At 42.9% G+C, this 24813-nt stretch overlaps 1 protein-coding gene across 1 annotated transcript in view; it reads right to left on the reverse strand.

Annotated features, from left to right (window-relative positions):
• Positions 1 to 16868: 16868 nt before the first annotated feature.
• Positions 16869 to 24813, reverse strand: part of LOC120991621 (complexin-4-like) — a 54543-nt gene continuing 46598 nt past the window's right edge. Inside the window, exon 3 of the mRNA XM_040420421.1 lies at positions 16869 to 17084. Within this exon, the coding sequence (XP_040276355.1) occupies positions 16869 to 17084 (216 nt within the window). The remainder of the gene's footprint in view (positions 17085 to 24813) is intronic.

Here is a 24813-nt window from a genome sequence, read left to right on the forward strand (position 1 = left end):
AATCCAGCAGACAGAAAATCACAAATAAAGGAACAGCACTTATCTTGCAGAGGACTGGGAAATAGGAACAGCATGCACACACACTCCAGGAAGTTGTATAAGCCGCACACTACTGCATTATGGGGAGGAACTTAAAGGGAAGCAATCAGTCCAACTGCATGACAGCTGAGATAGACTAACGAGATGAGGAACTGAAACCAAAACAAAGAAACTCAAGGAGGAGGATCTGGAAGGCTCCTGTCAGAGCTTCTCAGCTGTCTGGTTGTGACAGTACCCCTCCCTCTACGAGTGGACTCCGGACACTCAGAGCCCACCTTCTCAGGATGGGACCTATGGAAAGCCCTGATGAGACGAGTGGCCCTAATGTCCGTCACTGGGACCCACATCCTCTCCTCAGGACCATAACCCTCCCAATGAACGAGGTACTGGAGGGAACCGCGGACAAGACGAGAATCCACAATCCTAGAGACCTGAAATTCAAGATTTCCATCAACCATAATCGGAGGAGGAGGCAAAGGCGAGGGTACAATAGGTTGAACATAAGGTTTCAATAAGGACTTATGGAAAACATTATGGATCTTCCAAGTCTGAGGAAGATCAAGACGGTAGGCAACAGGATTGATGACAGACAGGATCTTGTAAGGCCCAATAAACCTAGGACCCAACTTCCAGGAGGGAGCCTTCAATTTGATATTTTTGGTAGACAACCACACCAGATCACCAACATTCAGGTCCGGACCAGGCACACGTCTCTTATCTGCCACACGCTTATATCTCTCACTCATGCTCTTTAGATTATCCTGAATCTTTTGCCAAATAGATGACAAAGACGAGGAGAATCTGTCCTCATCAGGTAAACCAGAAGACCCCTCTCCCGAGAAAGTCCCAAACTGCGGATGAAACCCATATGCACCAAAAAATGGTGACTTATCAGAGGACTCCTGACGACGGTTATTTAAAGCAAACTCAGCAAGGGACAAAAAAGAACACCAATCCTCCTGATTCTCCGCCACAAAACAGCGCAGATATGTCTCCAGATTCTGATTGACGCGCTCTGTCTGGCCATTCGACTGCGGGTGGAAAGCAGAAGAGAATGACAACCGAACCCCCAAGCGAGAACAGAAAGCCTTCCAGAATCTGGAAACAAACTGCATGCCCCTATCAGAGACTATGTCTGAAGGAATACCATGCAATTTGACAATGTGGTCAATAAATGCCTGCGCCAGCGTCTTAGCATTGGGCAAACCAGGAAAAGGGATGAAATGCACCATTTTGCTAAAACGGTCCACCACCACCAGAATCACAGTCTTCCCTGAGGAACGAGGCAAGTCCGTTATGAAGTCCATGGACCGATGTGTCCAAGGACGGAAAGGAATGGTTAAGGGAAGGAGAGGACCTGATGGCCGTGAATGAGGGACTTTGGCACGAGCGCAAGTCTCGCAAGCTGCCACTAAACCCTCAACCGACTTACGAAGCGCAGGCCACCAGAATCTCCGAGCGATGAGATCCAGTGTGGCTCTTTCCCCTGGGTGCCCAGCAAGGACCGTATCGTGGTGTTCCTTAAAAATCTTGTGTCTCAAAGCGAGAGGCACAAACAACCTCCCAGGTGGACAAAGATCAGGAGCCTCTGACTGGGCTGCCTGCACCTCTGCCTCCAATTCAGGAAAAAGAGCAGAGACCACCACACCTTCAGCCAAAATGGGACCCGGGTCTTCAAAATTCCCACCTCCCGGAAAACAACGCATCTGCCTTCACATTCTTAACCCCAGGGCGGAACGTGACAACAAAATTAAACCTTGAAAAGAACAAAGACCATCTGGCCTGTCTCGGGTTCAGACGCTTGGCTGACTCCAAGTAGGCCAGATTTTTATGGTCAGTAAACACGGTAATAGGGTGTCTGGCTCCCTCTAGCCAATGGCGCGATTCCTCAAAAGCCAACTTGATGGCCAACAATTCCCTATCTCCCACATCATAATTTCTCTCTGCGGAGGAGAGTTTCTTCGAGAAAAAGGCACATGGTTGCCATTTGGCAGGAGAGGAACCCTGAGACAAGACCGCACCCACCCCTACCTCAGAAGCATCAACCTCAACTATAAAGGGTAACGAAATATCACGTTGTACCAGGATGGGAGCGGAAGCAAAACTCACCTTGATATTAGAAAAGGCCTTACGTGCCTCTACCGACCAGGAAGAAAAATCTACCCCCTTTCTGGTCATATCAGTGAGTGGTTTAACAACAGAGGAATAATTCAAAATAAATTTCCTGTAATAATTGGCAAAGCCCAAAAAACGCATCAGCGCCTTCTGATTCTCAGGAAGCTCCCACTCAAGCACAGCGCGGACCTTCTCGGGGTCCATGCGAAAACCAGAAGCGGAGAGAAGAAACCCCAGAAATTGAATTTCTGGAACCGCAAACACACATTTTTCCAGTTTCGCGTATAATTTATTCTCCCGCAGGATGAGCAAGACCTGACGTAAGTGTTCCTTATGAGTCTTGAAATCAGGAGAAAAAATCAAAATGTCATCCAAATACACTAATACAAATTTTCCCATTAAATGATAAAAAATGCTGTTCACGAAATGCTGAAAAACGGCCGGGGCATTCATCAAACCAAAAGGCATAACCAAATTCTCAAAATGGCCCTCAGGAGTATTGAAAGCCGTCTTCCATTCGTCTCCTTCTCTGACCCTGACCAAGTTGTATGCCCCTCTTAGGTCTAATTTGGAAAAGACTTTAGCCCCAACAACCTGGTTAAACAGGTCCGGGATCAGAGGAAGCGGATAAGGGTCACGAATAGTGATACTGTTCAGCTCCCTGAAATCCAGACAAGGTCTTAAAGAACCATCTTTTTTCTTAACAAAGAAAAAACCAGCGGCAACAGGTGACTTCGAGGGTCGTATGTGTCCTTTTCTCAGACTCTCAGAGATATAAGCACGCATAGCGACCCTCTCAGGTTGGGAAAGATTGTATAAACGAGATTTAGGCAGCTTGGCGCCTGGGATGAGATTAATAGGGCAATCGTACTCCCTGTGCGGAGGCAAATCCTGAACTCCACTCTCAGAGAAGACATCTGAAAATTCAGAGAGGAAAGGTGGTACAGTCTTAGTAGAAACCTCAGAAACAGATGTAATAAGGCAATTCTCTCTGCAAAAGTCACTCCAACCATTTATTTGCCTCGCTTGCCAATCAATGGTGGGGTTATGTTTAGTGAGCCAGGGTAGCCCCAACACTAGAGGAGTAGGCAAACCGCTAAGGACGAAACATGACACATCCTCAACATGAGCATCACTCACAATTAAACGGATATTGTGAACTATGCCCTTTAATGATTTCTGAGAAAGTGGAGCGGAATCAATAGCAAAAACAGGAATATCCTTTCCCAAAGTGCATACCTGGAAACCATGAGTTATTGCAAATTGATTATCAATGAGATTGACAGCTGCTCCACTATCCACAAAAAATTTCACAAAAAATGCTCTTGCTCTCTAGCGCCACCCTAGCAGGCAGGACAAAACGGGAACTACAAGCAAACGGAAAACCTTCAATTTCCGCCTCAACCCTGCCAATAGTGACAGACGGAACATTTTTAAAAGATTTTTTCCTTTTTGTTTCTTTATTACTCTCAGAAGACTGCCTGAATTTAACCAATCATTAGTAACAGGAGTCGTCCCGGAAGATTGGAAATTGGCAAATGTCGTGCCCATTCACAAGAAAGGTAGTAGGGAGGAATCGAGCAACTATAGACCAGTGAGTCTGACATCAATAGTAGGCAAATTAATGGAAACCCTATTAAAGGATAGGATTGTGGAACATCTAAAATCTCATGGATTGCAAGATGAAAAACAACATGGGTTTACTTCAGGGAGATCATGTCAAACAAATCTTATAGATTTTTTTGACTGGGTGAATAAAATAATAGACGGTAGAGGTGCAGTAGACATCGCATATCTAGATTTTAGTAAGGCTTTTGACACTGTCCCACATAGAAGACTTATCAATAAACTGCAGTCATTGAGCATGGACTCCCATATTATTGAGTGGATTAGGCAGTGGCTGAGTGACAGACAACAGAGGGTTGTAGTCAATGGAGAACATTCAAAACAAGGTCATGTTACCAGTGGGGTTCCACAGGGATCTGTACTGGGACCGATTTTGTTTAATATCTTCATAAGTGATATTGCAAAAGACCTCGCTGGTAAGGTTTGTCTTTTTGCTGATGACACAAAGATATGTAACAGGGTTGATGTTCCTGGAGGGAAACGCCAAATGGAAAAGGATTTAGGAAAACTAGAAGAATGGTCAGAACTCTGGAAACTGAAATTTAATGTGGATAAGTGCAAGATAATGCACCTGGGGCGTAAAAACCCAAGGGCAGAATATAGAATATTTGACACAGTCCTGACCTCAGTATCTGAGGAAAGGGATTTAGGAGTAATTATTTCAGAAGACTTAAAGGTGGGAAGACAATGTAATAGAGCAGCACGAAATGCCAGCAGAATGCTTGGATGTATAGGGAGAGGTATAAGCAGTAGAAAGAGTGAAGTGCTTATGCCGCTGTACAGAACACTGGTGAGACCTCACTTGGAGTATTGTGCGCAGTACTGGAGGCCATATCTCCAGAAGGATATAGATTCTCTAGAGAGAGTTCAGAGAAGAGCTACTAAACTAGTACATGGATTGCAGGATAAAACTTACCAGGAAAGGTTAAAGGACCTTAATATGTATAGCTTGGAAGAAAGAAGAGACAGAGGGGATATGATAGAAACTTTTAAATACATAAAGGGAATCAACTCGGTAAAGGAAGAGAGCATATTTAAAAGAAGAAAAACTACCACAAGAGGACACCGTTTTAAATTAGAGGGGCAAAGGTTTAAAAGTAATATAAGGAAGTATTACTTTACTGAGAGAGTAGTGGATGCATGGAATAGCCTTCCTGCAGAAGTGGTAGCTGCAAATACAGTGAAGGGGTTTAAGCATGCATGGGATAGGCATAAGGCCATCCTTCATATAAGATAGGGCCGGGGGCTATCCATAGTATTCAGTATATTGGGCAGACTAGATGGGCCAAATGGTTCTTATCTGCCGACACATTCTATGTTTCTATGTTTCTATGTTTCTATGAATCTCCTAGAGGGACAAACATTTGCCAAATGATTTATACCTCCACAACAAAAACAAACCCTCCCATGCGGGCTGAATCCTCTATTGTCAGAGGCAATCAACCCCAGCTGCATGGGCTCCTGCTCAGAATGGGCTGACAGTGACTGAGACCCCTGCGCACAGAATGAGACCGCTGCACTGTCCCGGGACTGAGTATGACAGGAAGGAGAGATCTCTCCTCTCTCTAAGACGCCTGTCAATACGAACGGCCTGAGACATAGCAGAATCCAAGGAGGTAGGTCTCTCATGAAAGGCAAATGCATCCTTCAATCCCTCTGAAAGACCATGGCAAAATTGACTTCGGAGTGCAGCATCATTCCAACCAGTATCAGCTGCCCATCTCCGAAATTCTGAGCAGTATATCTCTGCGGATTGTTTACCCTGGCATAACAGACGTAGTCTAGACTCAGCCAGAGCAATACGATCCGGATCATCATATATCTGACCCAGGGCTAAAAATAATTCATCCACTGAACGGAGGGGCCGTGCCCCCTCCGGCAGCGAAAAGGCCCAGGACTGAGCGTTACCCCTGAGCAGCAATATAATGATCCCCACCCTCCGTTCCTCATCACCAGAGGAATGGGGAAGAAGGCAAAAATGGAGTTTGCAAGCCTCTCTAAAACGCACAAAATACTCACTACCCCCGGAGAACGTATCCGGGAGCGAGATCTTAGGCTCAGAACAAACTCCATGAACGCAAGCTGAACCGGTCACTTGAAACTGAGAAAAAGTCTTACGGAGATCAGCTACCTCCAATGAAAGACCCTGGAAGCGTTCAGCCAAAAGTGAAACCGGATCCATGCTTGAGACGGTTTTGGCGGCTTATAATGTCACGGATGGTGTACAGGAAACAAGACAATGCAATATATTCAATGACTCACTGGATCCACAACTAAGGAACAAAAGGGAGACCCCTGCATGAGACCTGCCACTCTCCCTGACTGCTCAGCCTATGCGAACACCCCAAAGGTGGATGGGCGCATATCCACGTACCTCGGCTATCTAATACCTGAAGACCCTACAATAGTGAGGGGACACGACCACCGGCTCCCTACACTAGACACGGAGGGAGTCAGGGTCTCCTGAAATCCAGCAGACAGAAAATCACAAATAAAGGAACAGCACTTATCTTGCAGAGGACTGGGAAATAGGAACAGCATGCACACACACTCCAGGAAGTTGTATAAGCCGTACACTACTGCATTATGGGGAGGAACTTAAAGGGAAGCAATCAGTCCAACTGCATGACAGCTGAGATAGACTAACGAGATGAGGAACTGAAACCAAAACAAAGAAACTCAAGGAGGAGGATCTGGAAGGCTCCAGTCAGAGCTTCTCAGCTGTCTGGTTGTGACAATCCGTTTTTCCAATCCGTTTTTCCTCTGCCATGTTTGTACTATGTTTGAGGGAATCTAGAAGAGAATGCTGGACATAAGTGAAGGGAGCCTAAGGACTCATGCACACGGTGGAATCACAACCGAAGAATTATAGTGTTTTTGTTATACTCACGTTAACTGGTTCAGGATAATGTCTAAAAGTAATTTTGTTTTTCAGGAACAGACACTATGTAGCCATTTTTCGCAGCGCGTCAGTTTAATGGCTATAACTTTTTTATCTGTCGCGACATGATTTTTTTTTTCATGAACAAAGCAAGTTTTAAATACCTTCTTCCCAGTATACCAGAGAAGCATTGCCTGCCCTATACGACTCCTCATGCCATTTAGGGTGCTCTCCATAAGGAGATATTGTATTCCCCAAATACTGAGACATGGCTAGATCATAGCTATGACTGGGCAGTTAATGTACAGTGTTATAGTCTCTTTCAGGGGCGTACATAGAAATCACTGGGCCCCATCGCAAGAATCTGAATTGGGCCCACTTGTGAGTGACCCATCACACTCCTTAGGTCACTGTACATGCACATCTGCAGCAGAGGTTCCAGCAGAAGCCTCTGTTGCAGATTCTTGCAAAAAGAAAGGGCAAAATACTGTGAACTGGATCCGTCAAGTGCCAGCAGTGTTTGGCATATGCTGGATCTGGCGATTCTGGTATTGTGCTGGTATGCTGGGACAATCTCTTTGCAAGTGATTACGTAGCCTTACCTGATGAACTGTGCCCCCTACTTTTTATATAGTGTGTCATCCTTCTACTACGTAATTTCAGTAATCAGGCAAATTTTGCAAAGGAAGCAAAAAGAGAGAGTGCACCATAGGGTAGTAGGTTCACAGTTTGTGGAACAATTGTAGAAAGTAAAAAGTGAAGGCTTACCTTATGGAGTTGTGCTATGAATAGGCACAACTCTATCTTGCGTTTGTAGGTAAAACGTGCCCGGCACACAAGTATGCAGCCGTCGTGTCCAGAGGAGATGAGGCCCAATCATCTGCAATGTATAGATAGCAGGACCGCAGGTTGGTGAAATAATACCTTACCAGGACACTTGGATAAAGAATAATGGATCTTCTTCTTTATCAAGTATTCTTTTTTGCTAATTTTTCAAACAACGTGTTTCGGGGTCTAGAGCCCCCTTCAGATTAAAATGGCTTTATACATAACATAACATGTATCACAGGTATTTAAACCCTAAAAAAATGCCAAAGGAGCATCCATGGACAGCCCAGTGGGAGTGGTGCTGTCTCAGGGTGTCCCCTCATTAGCATATGATTAAAATGTATTTGCAATAAAAGTAGATAATCCTAGGCTTATATATGTTGTTTGAAATACATAACAATGAAATATGTGGCAAATAGTCTGCTTTTCATTCAAATATCTTTATTTTTAAAGGAAATCATGCCCTATATGCCCGCCACCTCAGCGTGCAACACACCAGCCAGGGACAACATAGCTTCTAGCGTTCCCTGGCGACCAGGTCACGTGGTCATATCAAGAAGCGGCCACATGACCGGAAGACCTCCTCTATCGGCCACACTAGCGTCAATCGCTCCCTAGCAATAGTGTCACGTGATCGCAGCTGCGATCACATGACTACATGGCGCCAGCCCCATACTCTACTTGATTTTCTTTAAAAATAAAGATATTTGAATGAGAAGCACACTATTTGCCACATATTTCATTGCTATGTATTCCAAACAACATATATATGTCTAGGATTATCTACTTTTATTGCAAATACATTTTAATCATATGCAAATAAGGGGACAACCTGAGATGGCACCACTCCCACTGGGCTGTCCAGGGATGCCCCTTTGGCGTTTTTTTTTTTTTTTGGGTTTAAATACCTGTGATACATGTTTTGTCATGTATAAAGCCATTTTAATCTGATGAAGGGGGCTCTAGACCCCCGAAACGCGTTGTTTTAAAAATTGGCAAAAAAGAATACTCAATAAAGAAGAAGATCCATTCTTCTTCATCCAAGTATCCTGGTAAGGTATTATTGCGCCAACCTGCGGTCCTGCTATCTATACATCCTTCTACTAGGGTGATTTTCGTTGCTGTGCTCCTATGACAGGGCAGAACAGCGAACGTCACCAGTACACATCTCAGAAGCTGCAGAACATATAATAGTGACAAGGAAACTACAATTCTCATCATCACCAGATTGTTATTATTGGAAATTAGGGGGCAACACAGGGAGAGGTAAAAGTGGAGAGAACTACAACTTCCAGCATGTTCAGCCTGTTATTATTGGATACAAGTGGATATCACACAGAGAAGATAAGACCATGTTTACATCACCGTTTAGTTTTCTAACCTGAAAAAAAACCTGATCCTGTATTTCAAGCATCAGTTATGCATATTTGAGCCATTTCTGTCTGAGATTCGTTATTTTAGATGGAAAAAAGTCCTGCACGCAAAACGGAAAACTAAACAGTGATGTGAACCTAGCCTAAGAAGAGAGAACTACAACTCCCAGCATGTCCAGATTATTATAGGGCATCATGCAGTTTTACTAGGTGAGAGCTTTAAAAGGAAATAACTATAACCCCCAGTATGGCCAGACTTATTATGGGGCATCAGTATACATTACAGAGAGCGGGTATAAGAGGAGAGAACTACAACTACCAGCATTACCGGACTGTACTAGGGCATAAGTTTAAATTGCATGGAGAGGGATATAATAGGACAGAAGTACAACTCCCAGCTTTTATAGGATGTTATATGGGTTATCCCAGGACACCATTAACTTCTCTCTAGGCACAACACAGAAGCTCCACCCCCTCACAGCGACATCCCACAGGTCTTTCACCAGTTTTCTGCACTGGTGACATGACGATGACATCACCAAAGGTCCTTCAGACTTCGCTGCTCTGCTATTCCTTGGCTTGTTGCACTGGTCACATTGTTGGTGACATCACCAAAGGTCCTTCTCTACTTCTATATAACTGTAATTAGTGGGCGGGGCCTATCCTTCACTGCAGGCCCCCTTCCCCCAGGGGCCCCATAGCAGCTGCATGGTCTGCCTCTACAGCACTGTGCTGTCTGAACGTGAGCTACAGGGGGAAAGTCACTTTCCCACCCGTGCAGCTGACACAAAGTTGATTTTACCTTAATTTTTTAAATCCCCGCCGGCAGCGGAGTGAGGGGGGGGGGGGGGGGCATGGCCTAACCTGACTAGGAGTGTGGCTTAGCAAAGCCAAGGGACAGGGTTTTTAAGTTCGTCTTTTGAGGGTGGTCTGAGTGGCCACCCTAGTGGTAAATCATAATGAGGTTGTTTTTATGGGGACTTCAACTACCCAGATATAGACTGTGAAACTGAAACCTGTAGATCTCATTAAGGAAACAAGTTCTTGTCAAAAATGGTACATTTAAAGTTGTTGCCTGCTTTATTTATATTGATGACCTATCCTCAGTATAGGTCATCAATATCAGATCAGTGGGGGTCAAAGGTCAGAAGCAGGAAAAAACAATGTCGATAAATAGAAATCTAAAGGGGACAATAAATAACAATAAGCAAGCATTTACATTAATAAACAGGAAGTTAGAACTAAGAAGAAGCACTAAACTATAAAGAAACATATAGAATATGTAAAAGACAGATAAAGGCAGCCAAGCTGGAGATAGAGAAGCTCACTGCCAAAGAGAGTGAAACGAACCCTAAAGGTTTGATTCTTTAACCCCTTAAGGACACATGACGTACCGGTATGGCATGTTTCCCGAGTCCATAAGGACACATGCTGTACCGGTACGTCATGGGTTTGAAACGCGATTGCGGCGCGGCGGGGGTTAATCGGAACAGGATGCCCGCTGAAATCATTTAGCAGGCATCCTGTCACAACACCGGGGGGGGGGTCATGTGACCCCCTGTATCGGCGATCGCAGCAGACCGCAGGTCAATTCAGAAACCTTAAAATGCCCAAAATAAAGATTTTTTACCCCCCCTGCACCCCTGAATGATTTTATGCTGGCGGGTGGTGCAAGGGGGGGTTGCAGGCGGTGCGGGCGGTGCGGGAGGCGGGCGGTGCGGCAGGCGGGATCGCAATCCCCCGCCCTCCTCCTCTTGAATATTCATTGGCGTCCAGTGGGTATACCAGAGTATCAGCACATTGCTGACACTCTGGTATAAACGGCTGACATCTGTGCTGTGATGTCAGCCGTTTAACCCTTTCCATACCGCGGTCCGTACGGACCGCTGTATGGAAAAGGTTAACAGTCAGGGAGCTCCCTCCCTCTCCCATTGGGGGGCTGCTGTGCCTTTGCAGCCCCCAGACAGGATGGTGTCACAGAGGGAGGGAGCCCCCCTCCTTCCCCATCTGCTCAGTTGTGGCACACGGGGAAGGTTCCCATGGCAACAGGACGCCGTCTCAGGAATCCTGCTGTCCATGTTGCTGAACAGATCTGTGCTAAAGGCATAGATCTGTTCAGACAAAGTGTAAGTAAAATACAGTATAATACACTATATAGTGTACTGTACTGTATTATACAGACACCAGAACCACTGGATCTTCAAGAACCAAGTGGGTCTGTGTCAAAAAAATGTAAAAAAAAAGTTAAAAAAGTAAAGATAAAAAAAAAACACATTTATCACTGAATAAAAATAAAAAAAATAAAATACACTACACATATTAGGTATCGCCGCGTCCATAACGACCTGATCTATAAAACGGTCATGTTACTTTCCCCGCACGGTGAACGCCATAAAAATAAAAAAATCTAAACTATGAGGAAATTGAAATTTTGCCCACCTTACTTCCCAAAAAAGGTAATAAAAGTGATCAAAAAAGTCGCATGTACGCCAAAATAGTACCAATCAAACCGTCATCTCATCCCGCAAAAGTCATACCCTACCCAAGATAATCGTTCAAAAACTGAAAAAACTATGCCTCTTAGACTATGGAAACACTAAAACATGATTTTTTGGTTTCAAAAATGAAATCATTGTGTAAAACTTACATAAATAAAAAAAAAGTATACATATTAGGTATCACCGCGTCCATATCGACCGGCTCTATAAAAATATCACATGACCTAACCCCTCAGGTTAAATAAAAACGGTGTAGAAAAAGCTATTTTTTGTCATCTTACGTCACAAAAAGTGTAATAGCAAGCAATCAGAAAGTCATATGCACCCCAAAATAGTGCCAATCAAACCATCATCTCATCCCACAAAAAAATGAGACCCTACCTAAGATAATCGCCCAAAAACTGAAAAAACTATGGCTCTCAGACTATGGAGATACTAAAACATGATTATGGAGACACTAAACCATTGTGTAAAACTTACATAAATAAAAAAATTGTATACATATTAGGTATCGCTGCGTCCGTGACAATCTGCTCTATAAAAATACCACATGATCTAACCTGTCAGATGAATGTTGTAAATAACAAAAAAAAAACGGTGCCGAAAAAACTATTTCTTGTTACCTTGCCTCGCAAAAAGTGTAATATAGAGCAACCAAAAATCCTATGTACCCTAAACTAGTACCAACAAAACTTCCACCCTATCCCGTAATTTCTAAAATGGGGTCACTTTTTTGGAGTTTCTACTCTAGGGGTGCATCAGGGGGGCTTCAAATGGGACATGGTGTCCAAAAAAACAGTCTAGCAAAATCTGCCTTCCAAAAACCGTATGGCATTCCTTTCCTTCTGCGCCCTGCCGTGTGCCCGTACAGCAGTTTACGACCACATATGGGGTGTTTCTGTAAACTACAGAATCAGGGCCATAAATATTGAGTTTTGTTTGGCTGTTAACCCTTGCTTTGTAACTGGAAAAAAAATATTAAAATGGAAAATCTGCCAAAAAAGTGAAATTTTGAAATTGTATCTCTATTTTCCATTAATTCTTGTGGAACACCTAAAGGGTTAACGACGTTTGTAAAATCAGTTTTGAATACCTTGAGGGGTGTAGTTTCTTAGATGGGTTCACTTTTTTGGAGTTTCTACTCTAGGGGTGCATCAGGGGGGCTTCAAATGGGACATGGTGTCAAAAAAAACAGTCCAGCAAAACCTGCCTTCAAAAAAACGCATGGCATTCCTTTCCTTCTGCGCCCTGCCTTGTTCCCGTACAGCGGTTTACGACCACATATGGGATGTTTCTGTAAACTACAGAATCAGGGCCATAAATATTGAGTTTGGTTTGGCTGTTAACCCTTGCTTTGTAACTGGAAAAAAATTATTAAAATAGAAAATCTGCCAAAAAAGTGAAATTTTGAAATTGTATCTCTATTTTCCATTAATTCTTGTGGAACACCTAAAGGGTTAACAAAGTTTGTAAAATCAGTTTTGAATACCTTGAGGGGTGTAGTTTATAGAATGGTGTAGTTTTGGGTGGTTTCTATTATGCAAGCCTCGCAAAGTGACTTCAGACCTGAACTGGTCCCTAAAAATTGGGTTTTTAAAAATTTCTGAAAAATTTCAAGATTTGCTTCTAAACTTCTAAGCCTTGTAACATCCCCAAAAAATAAAATATCAAACCCAAAATGATCCAAACATGAAGTAGACATATGGGGAATGTAAAGTAATAACTATTTTTGGAGGTATTACTATGTATTATAGAAGTAGAGAAATTGAAACTTGGAAATTTGCAATTTTTTTACAAATTTTTGGTTTATAAATAATTTTTTTTTAACTTCATTTTACCAGTGTCATGGAGTACAATATGTGACGAAAAAACAATCTCAGAATGGCCTGGATAAGTCAAAGCGTTTTAAAGTTATCAGCACTTAAAGTGACACTGGTCAGATTTGCAAAAAATGGCCTGGTCCTTAAGGTGAAATAGGGCTGAGTCCTTAAGGGGTTAAAGAGTGATGAGGGAGGAGTTGTAGAGAGTGATGAGGAGAAATTAATGTATTAAATATTTATTTCACTGAGGAAAATGAAATGTCAGATAAAATACAGAGTGTCAAAGTAAAATCCGTATTAAATGTGGCTTGTCTGACCTAGGAAGAAGTGCAGAGGTGTTTTAAAGGACATCTGTCAGCGGGTTTGTGTCAACTCTCTTTTTTATTAATTTTTTGGCATAGTAAAGAAATTTACATAATATTTAATCAGGTGTTGACATACCAAATAACAAATAAGAAAGTTTGCTATTAACAATATTCGCAAATATGATTCACTGAATACCCATTGCAGCGTCACTGCTATGGTATGGGCTTCAGTTTATTGACCTAATTATGCATCAATGATGGTCTTCTCGACTTGCACAAGGGTTCATATAGCTTGTGTGAGGCTGGCATGGTTCAGCTAACAATGTGAATAAAACCATTAAAACGAATCTTAACATTCATCTTTCGCATTGTCAGGAGAAAATTAGTGGAGTAAATTAGTGGAGTGGAATCTGCAAGGACTAAGTACATATAGTCCCAATTCAGCATTTTTAGAAGTTTTGCATGTGTAGACTCATTCTTTAGCCCATATGTTCTATATATTGAAGAATATCTGGACTCTGGATTGTGTGAAGGACCTCCAGGGAGCCCAGGTAAGCGTGTATTTGTTGTGTTGTCCATTTGCATATGAGCATAATTCCTCTAACCTTGCGATTTGGCCAATCTTGTTGATCCAGTGAGATATCGTGGGTGCGGTTGGTTGTTTCCAGTATAATGGTATCATGGCTTTAGCTAATAGTACCTGTTGGGACCACAGTGTTTTATTAAAGTTTTTTGTTGAGGGAGGTATGAGGCTGAGAAACACTACCTCGGGGGTCAGAGGAAGGGCGTTCAGACATATTTTGGAAATAACTTCCTCAACACCAGTCCAGAAGTATTTGAATGCATGGCATTCCCACCATAGGTGGATGTATGTCCCGGCATTTTTAGCGCATCTCCGGCAATTGGCTGGGATTGTGGGGTTCATGCGATTCAGCGCCACCGGGGTCCTGTACCACCTACTTACTAGTTTGTATGTGGATTCTTGTAACAGAACGCAATTAGATGGTCCTGTGCAGAATCTGTATATCTGTTTGATATCTGCCTCTGTGAGATCGAGAGATAGTTCTTTCTCCCACGCTGAAATGTATGGCAGTACATAATCTCCTGAGGCGTCAAAAAAGTTTGATTCTTAGATAGCTTTTTCCACTGGTGCAGAGGGGCTTTTGTTAATAAGTTATGTTTTGGGATGGGGCATGTATGAGTCGCAATAATTGTTAGTGCTTGGGTTAGGGAAAAGTTGTTTGCTTCTTCTTCGATGGGGACATATAGTTTTGGGCTAGGTCTTTTGTACCAATCGAGAATTCTCCTGATATGTATGGATTCATATATTGCCTGCATATCTGGGAATCCAATCCCTCCCTCTTTCTCTTGATCAGGGTGCTATACGCTACTCTTTGATGGGATGAGTCCCAGACGTATTTCAGAAATAATCTGCAAAGTTTAGGGAGAAGGAGAGAGGACGATAGATGGGCAGTGTCTGCATCAGGTATGATATTTTGGGGATAATTATCATTTTAAGCAAGTTGGAGTGTCCCATCCATGAGATGAACGGGATCTCCCAAGAGTTGAGAGTGGATTCTATCGTGTGCAATAAGGGTGCATAGTTTAGCGAGTACCATTTTTCAGGTATTGAGGATATCTGTAGAACTAGATACTTGATAGATGAGGAGGACCATGGGAAGGATGTGACCTTTTTGACTGCTGAGATTGGGGAGGGTGGGCAAGTGATGTTCAATGCCTCAGATTTTGATCGAAAAGACGGCTGTCAGTGGGTTTGTACCTATGAAACTGGGCTCGTGTTGCAATGTGACCTGATGTTGAACAGCATCAGGTCATAGTCTAAATTGGAGGTCTGATCTGAGGTCTGATGTGGGTCTGATATGAGATGTAATGGGGGTTAGATCTGAGGTCTGATGTGGGTCTGATCTGAGGTCTAATGAGGATTGGGGGCCTGATCTGAGGTCTCATGGGGATTTAGGGTCTGATATGGGGGGTCTGATGAAGACTGTGGATATGATCTGAGGTCTGCTGAATTTTTTTTTTTCTTATTTTCTTCCTCTAAATCCCAGGTGCGTCTTATGGAGTGAAAGATACGTGTATTACATTGTATCAGCACGGGTTTATGAGGGATCAGTCTTGTCAAACTAATCAAAATCTAATCAGTTTCTATGAGGAGGTAAGTTCTAGACTGGACCTGGGTGAATCAATGGATGTCATATATCTTGACTTCTTCAAAGCAATTGATACTGTACCACATAAAAGGTTAGTACATAAAATGAGAATACTTGGACTGTGGAAAAAATGTGTTTAATTGGGTAGTAACTTACTTTTTAATGGTACACATTCAAATTCGGTCACCGTCACCAGTGGGGTAACCTCAGAGGTCAGTATTGGGCCCTATTCTCCAATATATTTATTAATGATCCTGTAGAGGATCGCAGAGTAAAATATCCATTTATGCTGAGAATAGTAAACTTTTAAAATAATTAACATAAAACTGCTAGCATTAGAAGCAGAGTGTATTAAGAGCTCATTTGCATAACCTCTTGCCACAATTCCAGAGGAGCGCTGCCTGGCCCATAAGGAGCTATACAAAAGAGAATAGTATACTGATACAGATTGATCTGGATAGATTGGAGGCTTAAGCACAAATATTGCAAATGAGATTTAACACTGAGTATGGTAAGGTAATGCACATGGGAAAAGAAAATACGAGACACTAATACATACTAGATGGGAAAACAATGGGTAACACTGACATGGAAAGGGTCTTAGGAATTTTTGTTGTATTTCTGGAGTGTAATAATATTACAGGCTATAGCTACTAGAGATGGGTCGTTGATCCGGGGAGTTATTCTGATTGCCTGATTAGAGTTGGGAAGGATTTTTTCCCCCCTAAAATAAGGTAAATTATTTAATGCAATATTTTTTTTTGCCTTCATCTGGATCAGCTTTGCAGGATAACAGGATGAATCAGGTGGACTTATGTCATTTTTTAGCCTTACAAGCTACATTAGTATGTTCTTTACATAAGTATGACATCATTAATGATAGAGAAGGGAGAAGTTATGCCCCTGGCAAAACTTGGTATAAGAAGGGGAAATTATTGTACTCAATGTATCTTCTGTACAGCAGATGGGCCCTCATGTGGTAGCTCTGTAAAATGGCATCTTGAATTTTACAGATTTTATCAGCATACCAGTCTGCTGCAGAGATAATAAAGGGAGAAACACTATTGCAAAATGTTTATATACATTTATAGGATTAACATTTACAGGTGTTTAAAATATGCTAACATTTTAGAAACATCATTCCTATAAATAAGGTCAATAATTATCTTCTGGAGGTCTTATAAAGGTCCATGTTAGAGATAAGACCATGAGTCACATAACACAACACTTTTCTTCAGCAACTCTCTTGACCTCAGTAATTGTTCCCTGGGCCCGTGTTTTCATTGCATTAATATCAAATTCTGGCAGCATGGACAGAAGAGAACCCTGTTCTTCTTCCTCTTCATCTTCCTCTACCATTTTAGCCAGATCTTCAGGAAGCTCTACTTCTCCTCCTATCATCTGTAACTGTGCATCATCCTTTTCACTCTGCAGACACAATGCACAAGATATTTTAGTTATTTATAGTGCTCTTGAAAGTATTATGCCATTCTGATATTTAATATTAAGATTATACAGGGATATACATTCAATGTTTGATTGTTCAGGGTCCCATCCAGTGTTCCGTCTAAGCCTTTGCAGTCACTGAGTGGAGCATTTAGGTAGCTGGGCAATCTGCTAATAAGGGTGCAATCCCATGTAGCAACCACGGGGTACACCTGCAATACTGTGTGATCTGAACGTCATTTAAAGGGGTATTCCCATCTTCCCTGCTTCATCATTTCACTCAACTGTCTCTAAGGATGCAGAGACATTTGAGAGCACACAACAGCCACTGTACTCTGGGACTATCTTGTCAGATACGGGAAGGTTGGGAGACATGGATGGTATCTGCAGTCCTATGTAACACCACAGATAATGCGTTGATATCTTTTTAAATACAGATATTGTAGAAGATGTTACCTACAGTCCTATGTAACACCACAGATAACACAGTGATAACACTATGAGTACAGCTATTGTAGAAGATGTCACCTGTAGTGATATGTAATTCCGCAAATAACACAGTGATAACTCTCTTAATAGAGATAACGTAGTAGATGTTACCTGCAGTCCTATATAACACCACATTGACCACAGATAACACAGTGATAACTCTGAGTACAGATAATGTAGTAGATGTCACCTATAGTCCTATATAACATCACAGATAACACAGTGATAACTCTCTGAGTACAGATAATGTAGTAGATGTTACCTGCAGTCCTATATAACACCACATTGACCACAGATAACACAGTGATAACTCTGAGTACAGATAATGTAGTAGATGTCACCTATAGTCCTATATAACATCACAGATAATACAGTGATAACTCTCTGAGTACAGATAATGTAGTAGATGTTACCTGCAGTCCTATATAACACCACAGATAACACAGTGATAAGTCTCTGAGTACAGATAATGTAGTAGATGTTACCTGCAGTCCTATGTAATACCACAGATAACACAGTGATAACTCTCTGAGTAGAGATAACGTAGTAGATGTTACCTGCTTTCCTATATAACACCACACTGACCACAAATAACACAGTGATACATCTGAGTACAGATATTGTTGTAGATGTCACCTGCAGTTCTACAGATGTAGCAGCGCTAGCGATCGCGGTTTTCGCATAGCGTAGCTAACCAATCGTGACTTTGTTACAATTGTAGTAGCAATACACAACAAGGCCAGTAGATGGCAGTGTTAACCAAAAGTACAGTACGTAATGAATGCAATGTGCAAGCCGCACAATTCATTAACACGTTAGCAGCACTCCACAAACAGCTGTTGTGTAGTCAACTACAGTACTTTCTTTGTAGTCAGGTCACATTTGCTTTCCGTGTACTGTTGTGTCATCTGCAAAGTTAAGGAGAAGGCAAGATTACTCACACCAGAGTCTACCATCAGAAGAAATTTAAATAAATAGTCATAATCGGGATTCATTCTGGACATGTCACTGAGCTCCACGCCGCTACAGCATAAAAACACACACAGAACACCGGAGACCCTACGCCTAACAAGCCAAACCGGGTCCGAGAGCTACGGGCACAATGACAATGTATTTAATATCTGTGGTCATTGTGCCAGTAGCTCTTGGACCCGGTTTGGCTTGGCAGGCGTCGGGTCTCCGGTGTTCTGTGTGTGTGAAGCGGCGGGGAGCTCAGTGACATGTCTAGCATGAATCCTGAGTATTACTTTTTATTTAAATACTAAGGTACTGTAGAAATTTAAAAAGAAAACTACAGTACTAAAGGGTGCTAGAATCCCCCCAGGGGCCCGGGATAAACCCCCCAAAATCAACAGTCACCGCAAGCCCGAACTATTCATAAGCCCTAAAGGGCGGCCAGCCGAAACCAGGGAATACTGTAGTATTTTTTTTCACTGTATTTAATATCTGTGGTCATTGTGGTTCTTTCTACTGTATTACAGTATTTTAGATTTTAAAAAATGAAACAAATACAGTATGAAATAAAAAACAACAGAGCCACCGCAAGCCCGAGCTCTCTGTAACCCCACCATGGCTGCCATCCGAAACCAGGAAATACTGTAGTATTAATGTATTTAATATCTGTGGTAATTGTGGTTCTTTGTATTATTTCTGATAAAAAGTAAACAAATACAGTATGAAATGAAAAACAACAGAGCCACCACAAGCCCGAGCTGTCTGTAACTCCAATATGGCTGCCAGCCGAAACCAGGAAATACTGTAGTATTTATGTATTTAATATCTGTGGTCATTGTCTTTTTTTTTAATATTTCAAAAAATAAAAAAGATGAAATTAAAAATAGCAAAAACTCGCGAGTCAATGATTTTTACTTTCTCTTTCAGATTTTTTTTATGTTGTAGCAAAGTTATTTCTATTTCTTGATCGTCCAAGCCTCCAATCTCGCTTCCAACAATTGTGGAACATACAGAATGCTCATCAACAAGGGAATCATTAACAGCACGACACTGGTCTATGGAATTTGACTTTTGTTGTACTTTAGCGCATTTACTGTACAATAAGTGAATAGAGCAGATGCTAGTCACAGGACGAATAGGTAGTTGTAGACTGTACCTGTAGTTTATCAGATACTGTAATATGTACACAGGAGATTCCAAGAGTAGTAAAAGTGCACTCCTGTGTAGTAACTGGATGTGATAGTTTGGAACCTCTCCTGTCCTGCCGTATCCCACACTGTACATGTATATACTGTACAGTACAGTACATACATTATTTTTGAAGTTTTATTGTTTTCCCGTCTAATTCTATAGTCCTGATTTTAAGATCTACACCAATTGTACTGATGTACAGTAACTTTCCATGTACTGTGTAAACTGCAAATCTCATGAGAAGACAAGATTTCCCCACACCTCCCATCAGAAGCAATTTAAATAAATAGTCATAATCGGGATTCATGCTGGACATGTCACTGAGCTCCCTGCCGCTTCAGAATAAAAACACACACAGAACACTGGAGACCCTACGCCTGCCAAGCAAAACCGGGTCCGAGAGCTGCGGGCAAAATGGCAATGAACCTATGTTTTAATTAAAAATATAAAGAGGACTGGTCAAGTAGAATTCATTGATCCTAACATATGTAAATCAATATTACTTTACCTAGTGCAAAATAATAAAAAATAAGAAGTAAAAATAAAAATCGTTAATTTCTAACGACAATTTGTTTTCCCTTAGTCCTAACAGCAGCACAGATGGGGTTAACTACCCCCCGTGGACTGGTAGGACCGGCGGAATTTTAATGAGCCCAAGAACCAATAACAAAGCTTTACACCCCTACAAAAGGAGGGAACACCCCCCAGCCCACTGTGTCTATAGCAAGAATAACTTACTAGGGTGGGAAATTTGTGTGCTGCTGTTAGGACTAAGAGAAAACAAATTATCGTTAGAAATTAACGATTCCCTTACGTCCTACCAGCAGCACAGATTGGGAGATAGCAAGAAGAACCCCTAGGGAGGGCCCTCATGCCTGGCAGAGCTAAGGATAGCCTGCCCAAAGGCAAGAAACTCAGCTACCCTGGCGTCTAGTCTGTAGTGGGTGATGAAAGTGGATTCAGAGCTCCAGGAGGCAGCTTTACAAATCATCTCCAGAGGAAGGAGACTTCTTTCAGCAAAGGAAGTAGAGATGGCCCTTGTGGAATGGACCTTCACAAACTCTGGAGGATCCAAAGCCTGAGAAACAAAAGATTCTCTAATGGCCTCCTTAATCCAGCGACTAATCGACGCCTTGCGGCCTTTAGACTTACCGGCAAACAGGATGAAGAGATTCTCATCTATCCTGAACTCCTTGGATCTATCCACATAGATCTGGAGGCATCTCGAGATTTCCAACGGATGCTTGACAGGATCCCTGGAGGAGGTAGAAGGAGAAAATAAAAGTGGCAAAGAAATCACCTGATTTATGTTCTGAAATCTCAGGAGAACCCGGTCTTGAAGAAAGATGGTATAGGGTTCTGAGGCTGAGAAGGCTTGAAGCTCTGAGATTCTCTTGGCCGAGGTTACCACCAGTAAGAAGACCAACTTCAGAGTCACGAACTTTAAATCCACCTCCTCCAAAGGCTCAAAGGGGGGAGATGCTAAACCCCTGAGCACGACTGATAAGTCCCACTGAGGGATGGGCCTCAGTACTGTAGGCTTCAATCTTTCGGCTCCTTTACGGAAGCGTTTGATGAGCGGGTCCCGAGATAAGGGTCTGTTGAGACAGGCCGAGATGGCAGAAATCTGGACCCTCAGAGTAGATGGAGCAAGGCCTCTGTCTAGGCCGTCCTGTAGGAATTGAAGTATCGTAGAGAGGGGCGAATCTGCAGACGCCACCTGGTTTGAAGCACACCATGATGAGAAGATTCTCATGATTCTGGAGTAAGCTTTTTTAGTAGATTCTGCTCTTGAATGTGACAACGTTCTCAGGACCGACTCTGAAAGCCCTTCTATTCTGGGAAGGGACTGATCAACCTCCAGGCTGTCAGGTTGAACCTGTGCAGATCTGGGCAGAGGTGAGTGTCCCATGACACCAGGGTCTGCCGTGGGGGGAGCCTCCAATAATGTCCCCGACTCATCTGAATAAGCTGGGTAAACCAGGATCTCTTGGGCCAAAACGGTATGATGGCTATTACCGAGGCCTGATCCTGATGAATTTTCATCAATGGAAATAGCAGAGAGGCTGAGCACTCACACTTGGACCACACAGAGATACGGACAAAAGTAGATGGTGGTGACAATATTTATTACACCTAATGCAGAATCGGCAATAAAATCCTAAAACAATAATATATACCAAATAAAAACAGTAGATAATAATGTGACTAAGAACAATTCAGAATAAAAATGGCATCATAAATATCTAAACATGCAATGCAATTACATAAAGTGTTTTAAAATACCAAGAGGGGCTCAAGGTGGCGTGTGGAGCCCTGAAGGATAGAATGAGATCGATTAAGATTCAATGTTGTAAAAATCGGTACTTTGGATAATCGATAAATATTCGTTGATAAATGTTCAGTATTTATTCGAATGAATATCTAGGCAAAGTTCAATAGATTTCATTCGGTTAGTCTGATATATTCGACAGATGTCCCCTATATGGCATGTAATGATTACACTTACAATAGCCTTCTGACTGGAGCTCACGGTGGCGTCCCACGTGGCTGATGGAGTCAGAGCCGGCGGTACCTGATTGTGGTAATTCAGCTGGAGCGGTTCGGGCGGTTTGTCAGCCCCCGATGTAGATGTTCTCCGATGGTCTTCCCAACTCTTTCAGGTATAACAGGTGTAAGTGGCTTTAGCATTTATCATGACCCTGTAAGTTTCAGGTCAAAAAATGTTCGCTATATGCCAAAAAATCGAGGATTTAGTAAAGTGAAGATCCAAGTCCAAGATATGGGGATCAAGACGTATCCATCAGCTGATGTGCGGCTCTTAGAAACCAAACGCATTTCGGGGTCTTTTCCTGGCCCCTTCCTCGAAATCTGTACGGAGGAGGCGACTTGAGGTTTATTAAGTAGCCCACTGAGGAAGGGGCCAGGAAAAGACCTCGAAACGCGTTTGGTTTCTAAGACCCGCACATCAGCTGATGGATACGTCTTGATCCCCATATCTTGGACTTGGATCTTCACTTTACTAAATCCTCGATTTTTTGGCATATAGCGAACATTTTTTGACCTGAAACTTACAGGGTCATGATAAATGCTAAAGCCACTTACACCTGTTATACCTGAAAGAGTTGGGAAGACCATCGGAGAACATCTACATCGGGGGCTGACAAACCGCCCGAACCGCTCCAGCTAAATTACCACAATCAGGTACCGCCGGCTCTGACTCCATCAGCCACGTGGGACGCCACCGTGAGCTCCAGTCAGAAGGCTATTGTAAGTGTAATCATTACATGCCATATAGGGGACATCTGTCGAATATATCAGACTAACCGAATGAAATCTATTGAACTTTGCCTAGATATTTATTCGAATAAATACTGAACATTTATCGACGAATATTTATCGATTATCCAAAGTACCGATTTTTACAACATTGAATCTTAATCGATCTCATTCTATCCTTCAGGGCTCCACACGCCACCTTGAGCCCCTCTTGGTATTTTAAAACACTTTATGTAATTGCATTGCATGTTTAGATATTTATGATGCCATTTTTATTCTGAATTGTTCTTAGTCACATTATTATCTACTGTTTTTATTTGGTATATATTATTGTTTTAGGATTTTATTGCCGATTCTGCATTAGGTGTAATAAATATTGTCACCACCATCTACTTTTGTCTGTATCTCTGTGTGGTCCAAGTGTGAGTGCTCAGCCTCTCTACTATTTCCATATTCTGTTTTTGACTGGGTGAGTCATAAGGCTTGGTAGCACCAATCCATAGCTATAGACAGAGTGAGCCACCTTACCTTTTTCTGAATTTTCATCAATACCCTCGGTATCATGGAAAAGGGAGGGAAGATGTAAGCCAGCCTGAACCTCCACGGTATCGACAGAGCATCTATCGCCAGGGGGTTGTCCTCCCTGTAAAGGGAGCAGAACCTCTCCACTTTGGCATTGAACCTCGTTACCATGAGATCTACCTCTGGCAAACCCCACCTGAGGATTATCTGCCTGAATATCTCCGGATGCAGGGACCATTCCATTGTTGGCAGACCGCGACTCAGACGATCCACAATTATTTTGCAGGAACCAGGGATGTGGATGGCAGACAGGTGGGAAAGGTTCAACTCTGCCCACCGAAGAACCGAATCTCTGAAAGGAGGGGTAGAGATCTTGTGCCTCCCTGCTTGTTGATGTACTGGACTGCAGTCATGTTGTCTGACTGTACTCTCACAGCTAAGGCCCGAATTCGGGGGCAAAGTGAAGGAGGGCTAGCCGGATGGCTCGAATCTCACGGAGATTGGAGGAAAGTAGCCGCTCCTGAGGAGACCAAGTCCTTGGACAGGGGAACCGTCTAGGTGGGCGCCCCAGCCTACTTGGGACGCATCCATAGTCAATATGACCCAGGATGGCTGGGTTATAGACTTCTCCTCCGGGAGATGGAGCCACCATCTCAGGGAGGTTAGAGTCTGACAAGACAGGGAACACAGGGAATTTAGCCCGGCGGGGCTGCCGTCCCATTTGGCAAGGACCTCCGATTGTAAAGGGCGGAGGTGCCACAAAGCCCAAGGGACTGCCTCCGCAGCCACTGACATGAGCCCCAACATCTTCATGAGAGTCCTGATGGAAACTCAACGAGGAACAGATAGGAACCTTGCCAGGTCCAGAATCCGAGTTCTTCTTTCTGGAGTCAACTTGAGGGACATCCCAACGGAGTCTACTATGAAGCCAAGATAGGTTACTGAAGTCGACGGGCTCATGTTCGACTTCTGCCAGTTGATGATCCACCCTAGGCGGAGCAGAAAAGAGATAGCCACATGAAGATGGTGGGTAAGAACTGGAACCGAGGAGGCTTTTAGGAGCCAATCGTCCAGGTAAGGAATTATGGTCAGCCCATGAAGCCTCATAGCTGGCACCACCGAAACCACTACCTTGGTGAAGGTGATAGGAGCAGATGAAATCCCGAAGGGTAAGGCAACAAATTGAAGGTGCCTGAGGACCCCCGAGACCTGGACCGCGATCCTGAGATACCTCTGGGAAGCAGGATGGATGGGGATGTGAAGATAGGCATCCTTG

This window comes from Bufo bufo, chromosome 2 (genome assembly GCF_905171765.1).
Source record: "Bufo bufo chromosome 2, aBufBuf1.1, whole genome shotgun sequence".
Classification (NCBI taxonomy): Eukaryota; Metazoa; Chordata; class Amphibia; order Anura; family Bufonidae; genus Bufo; species Bufo bufo.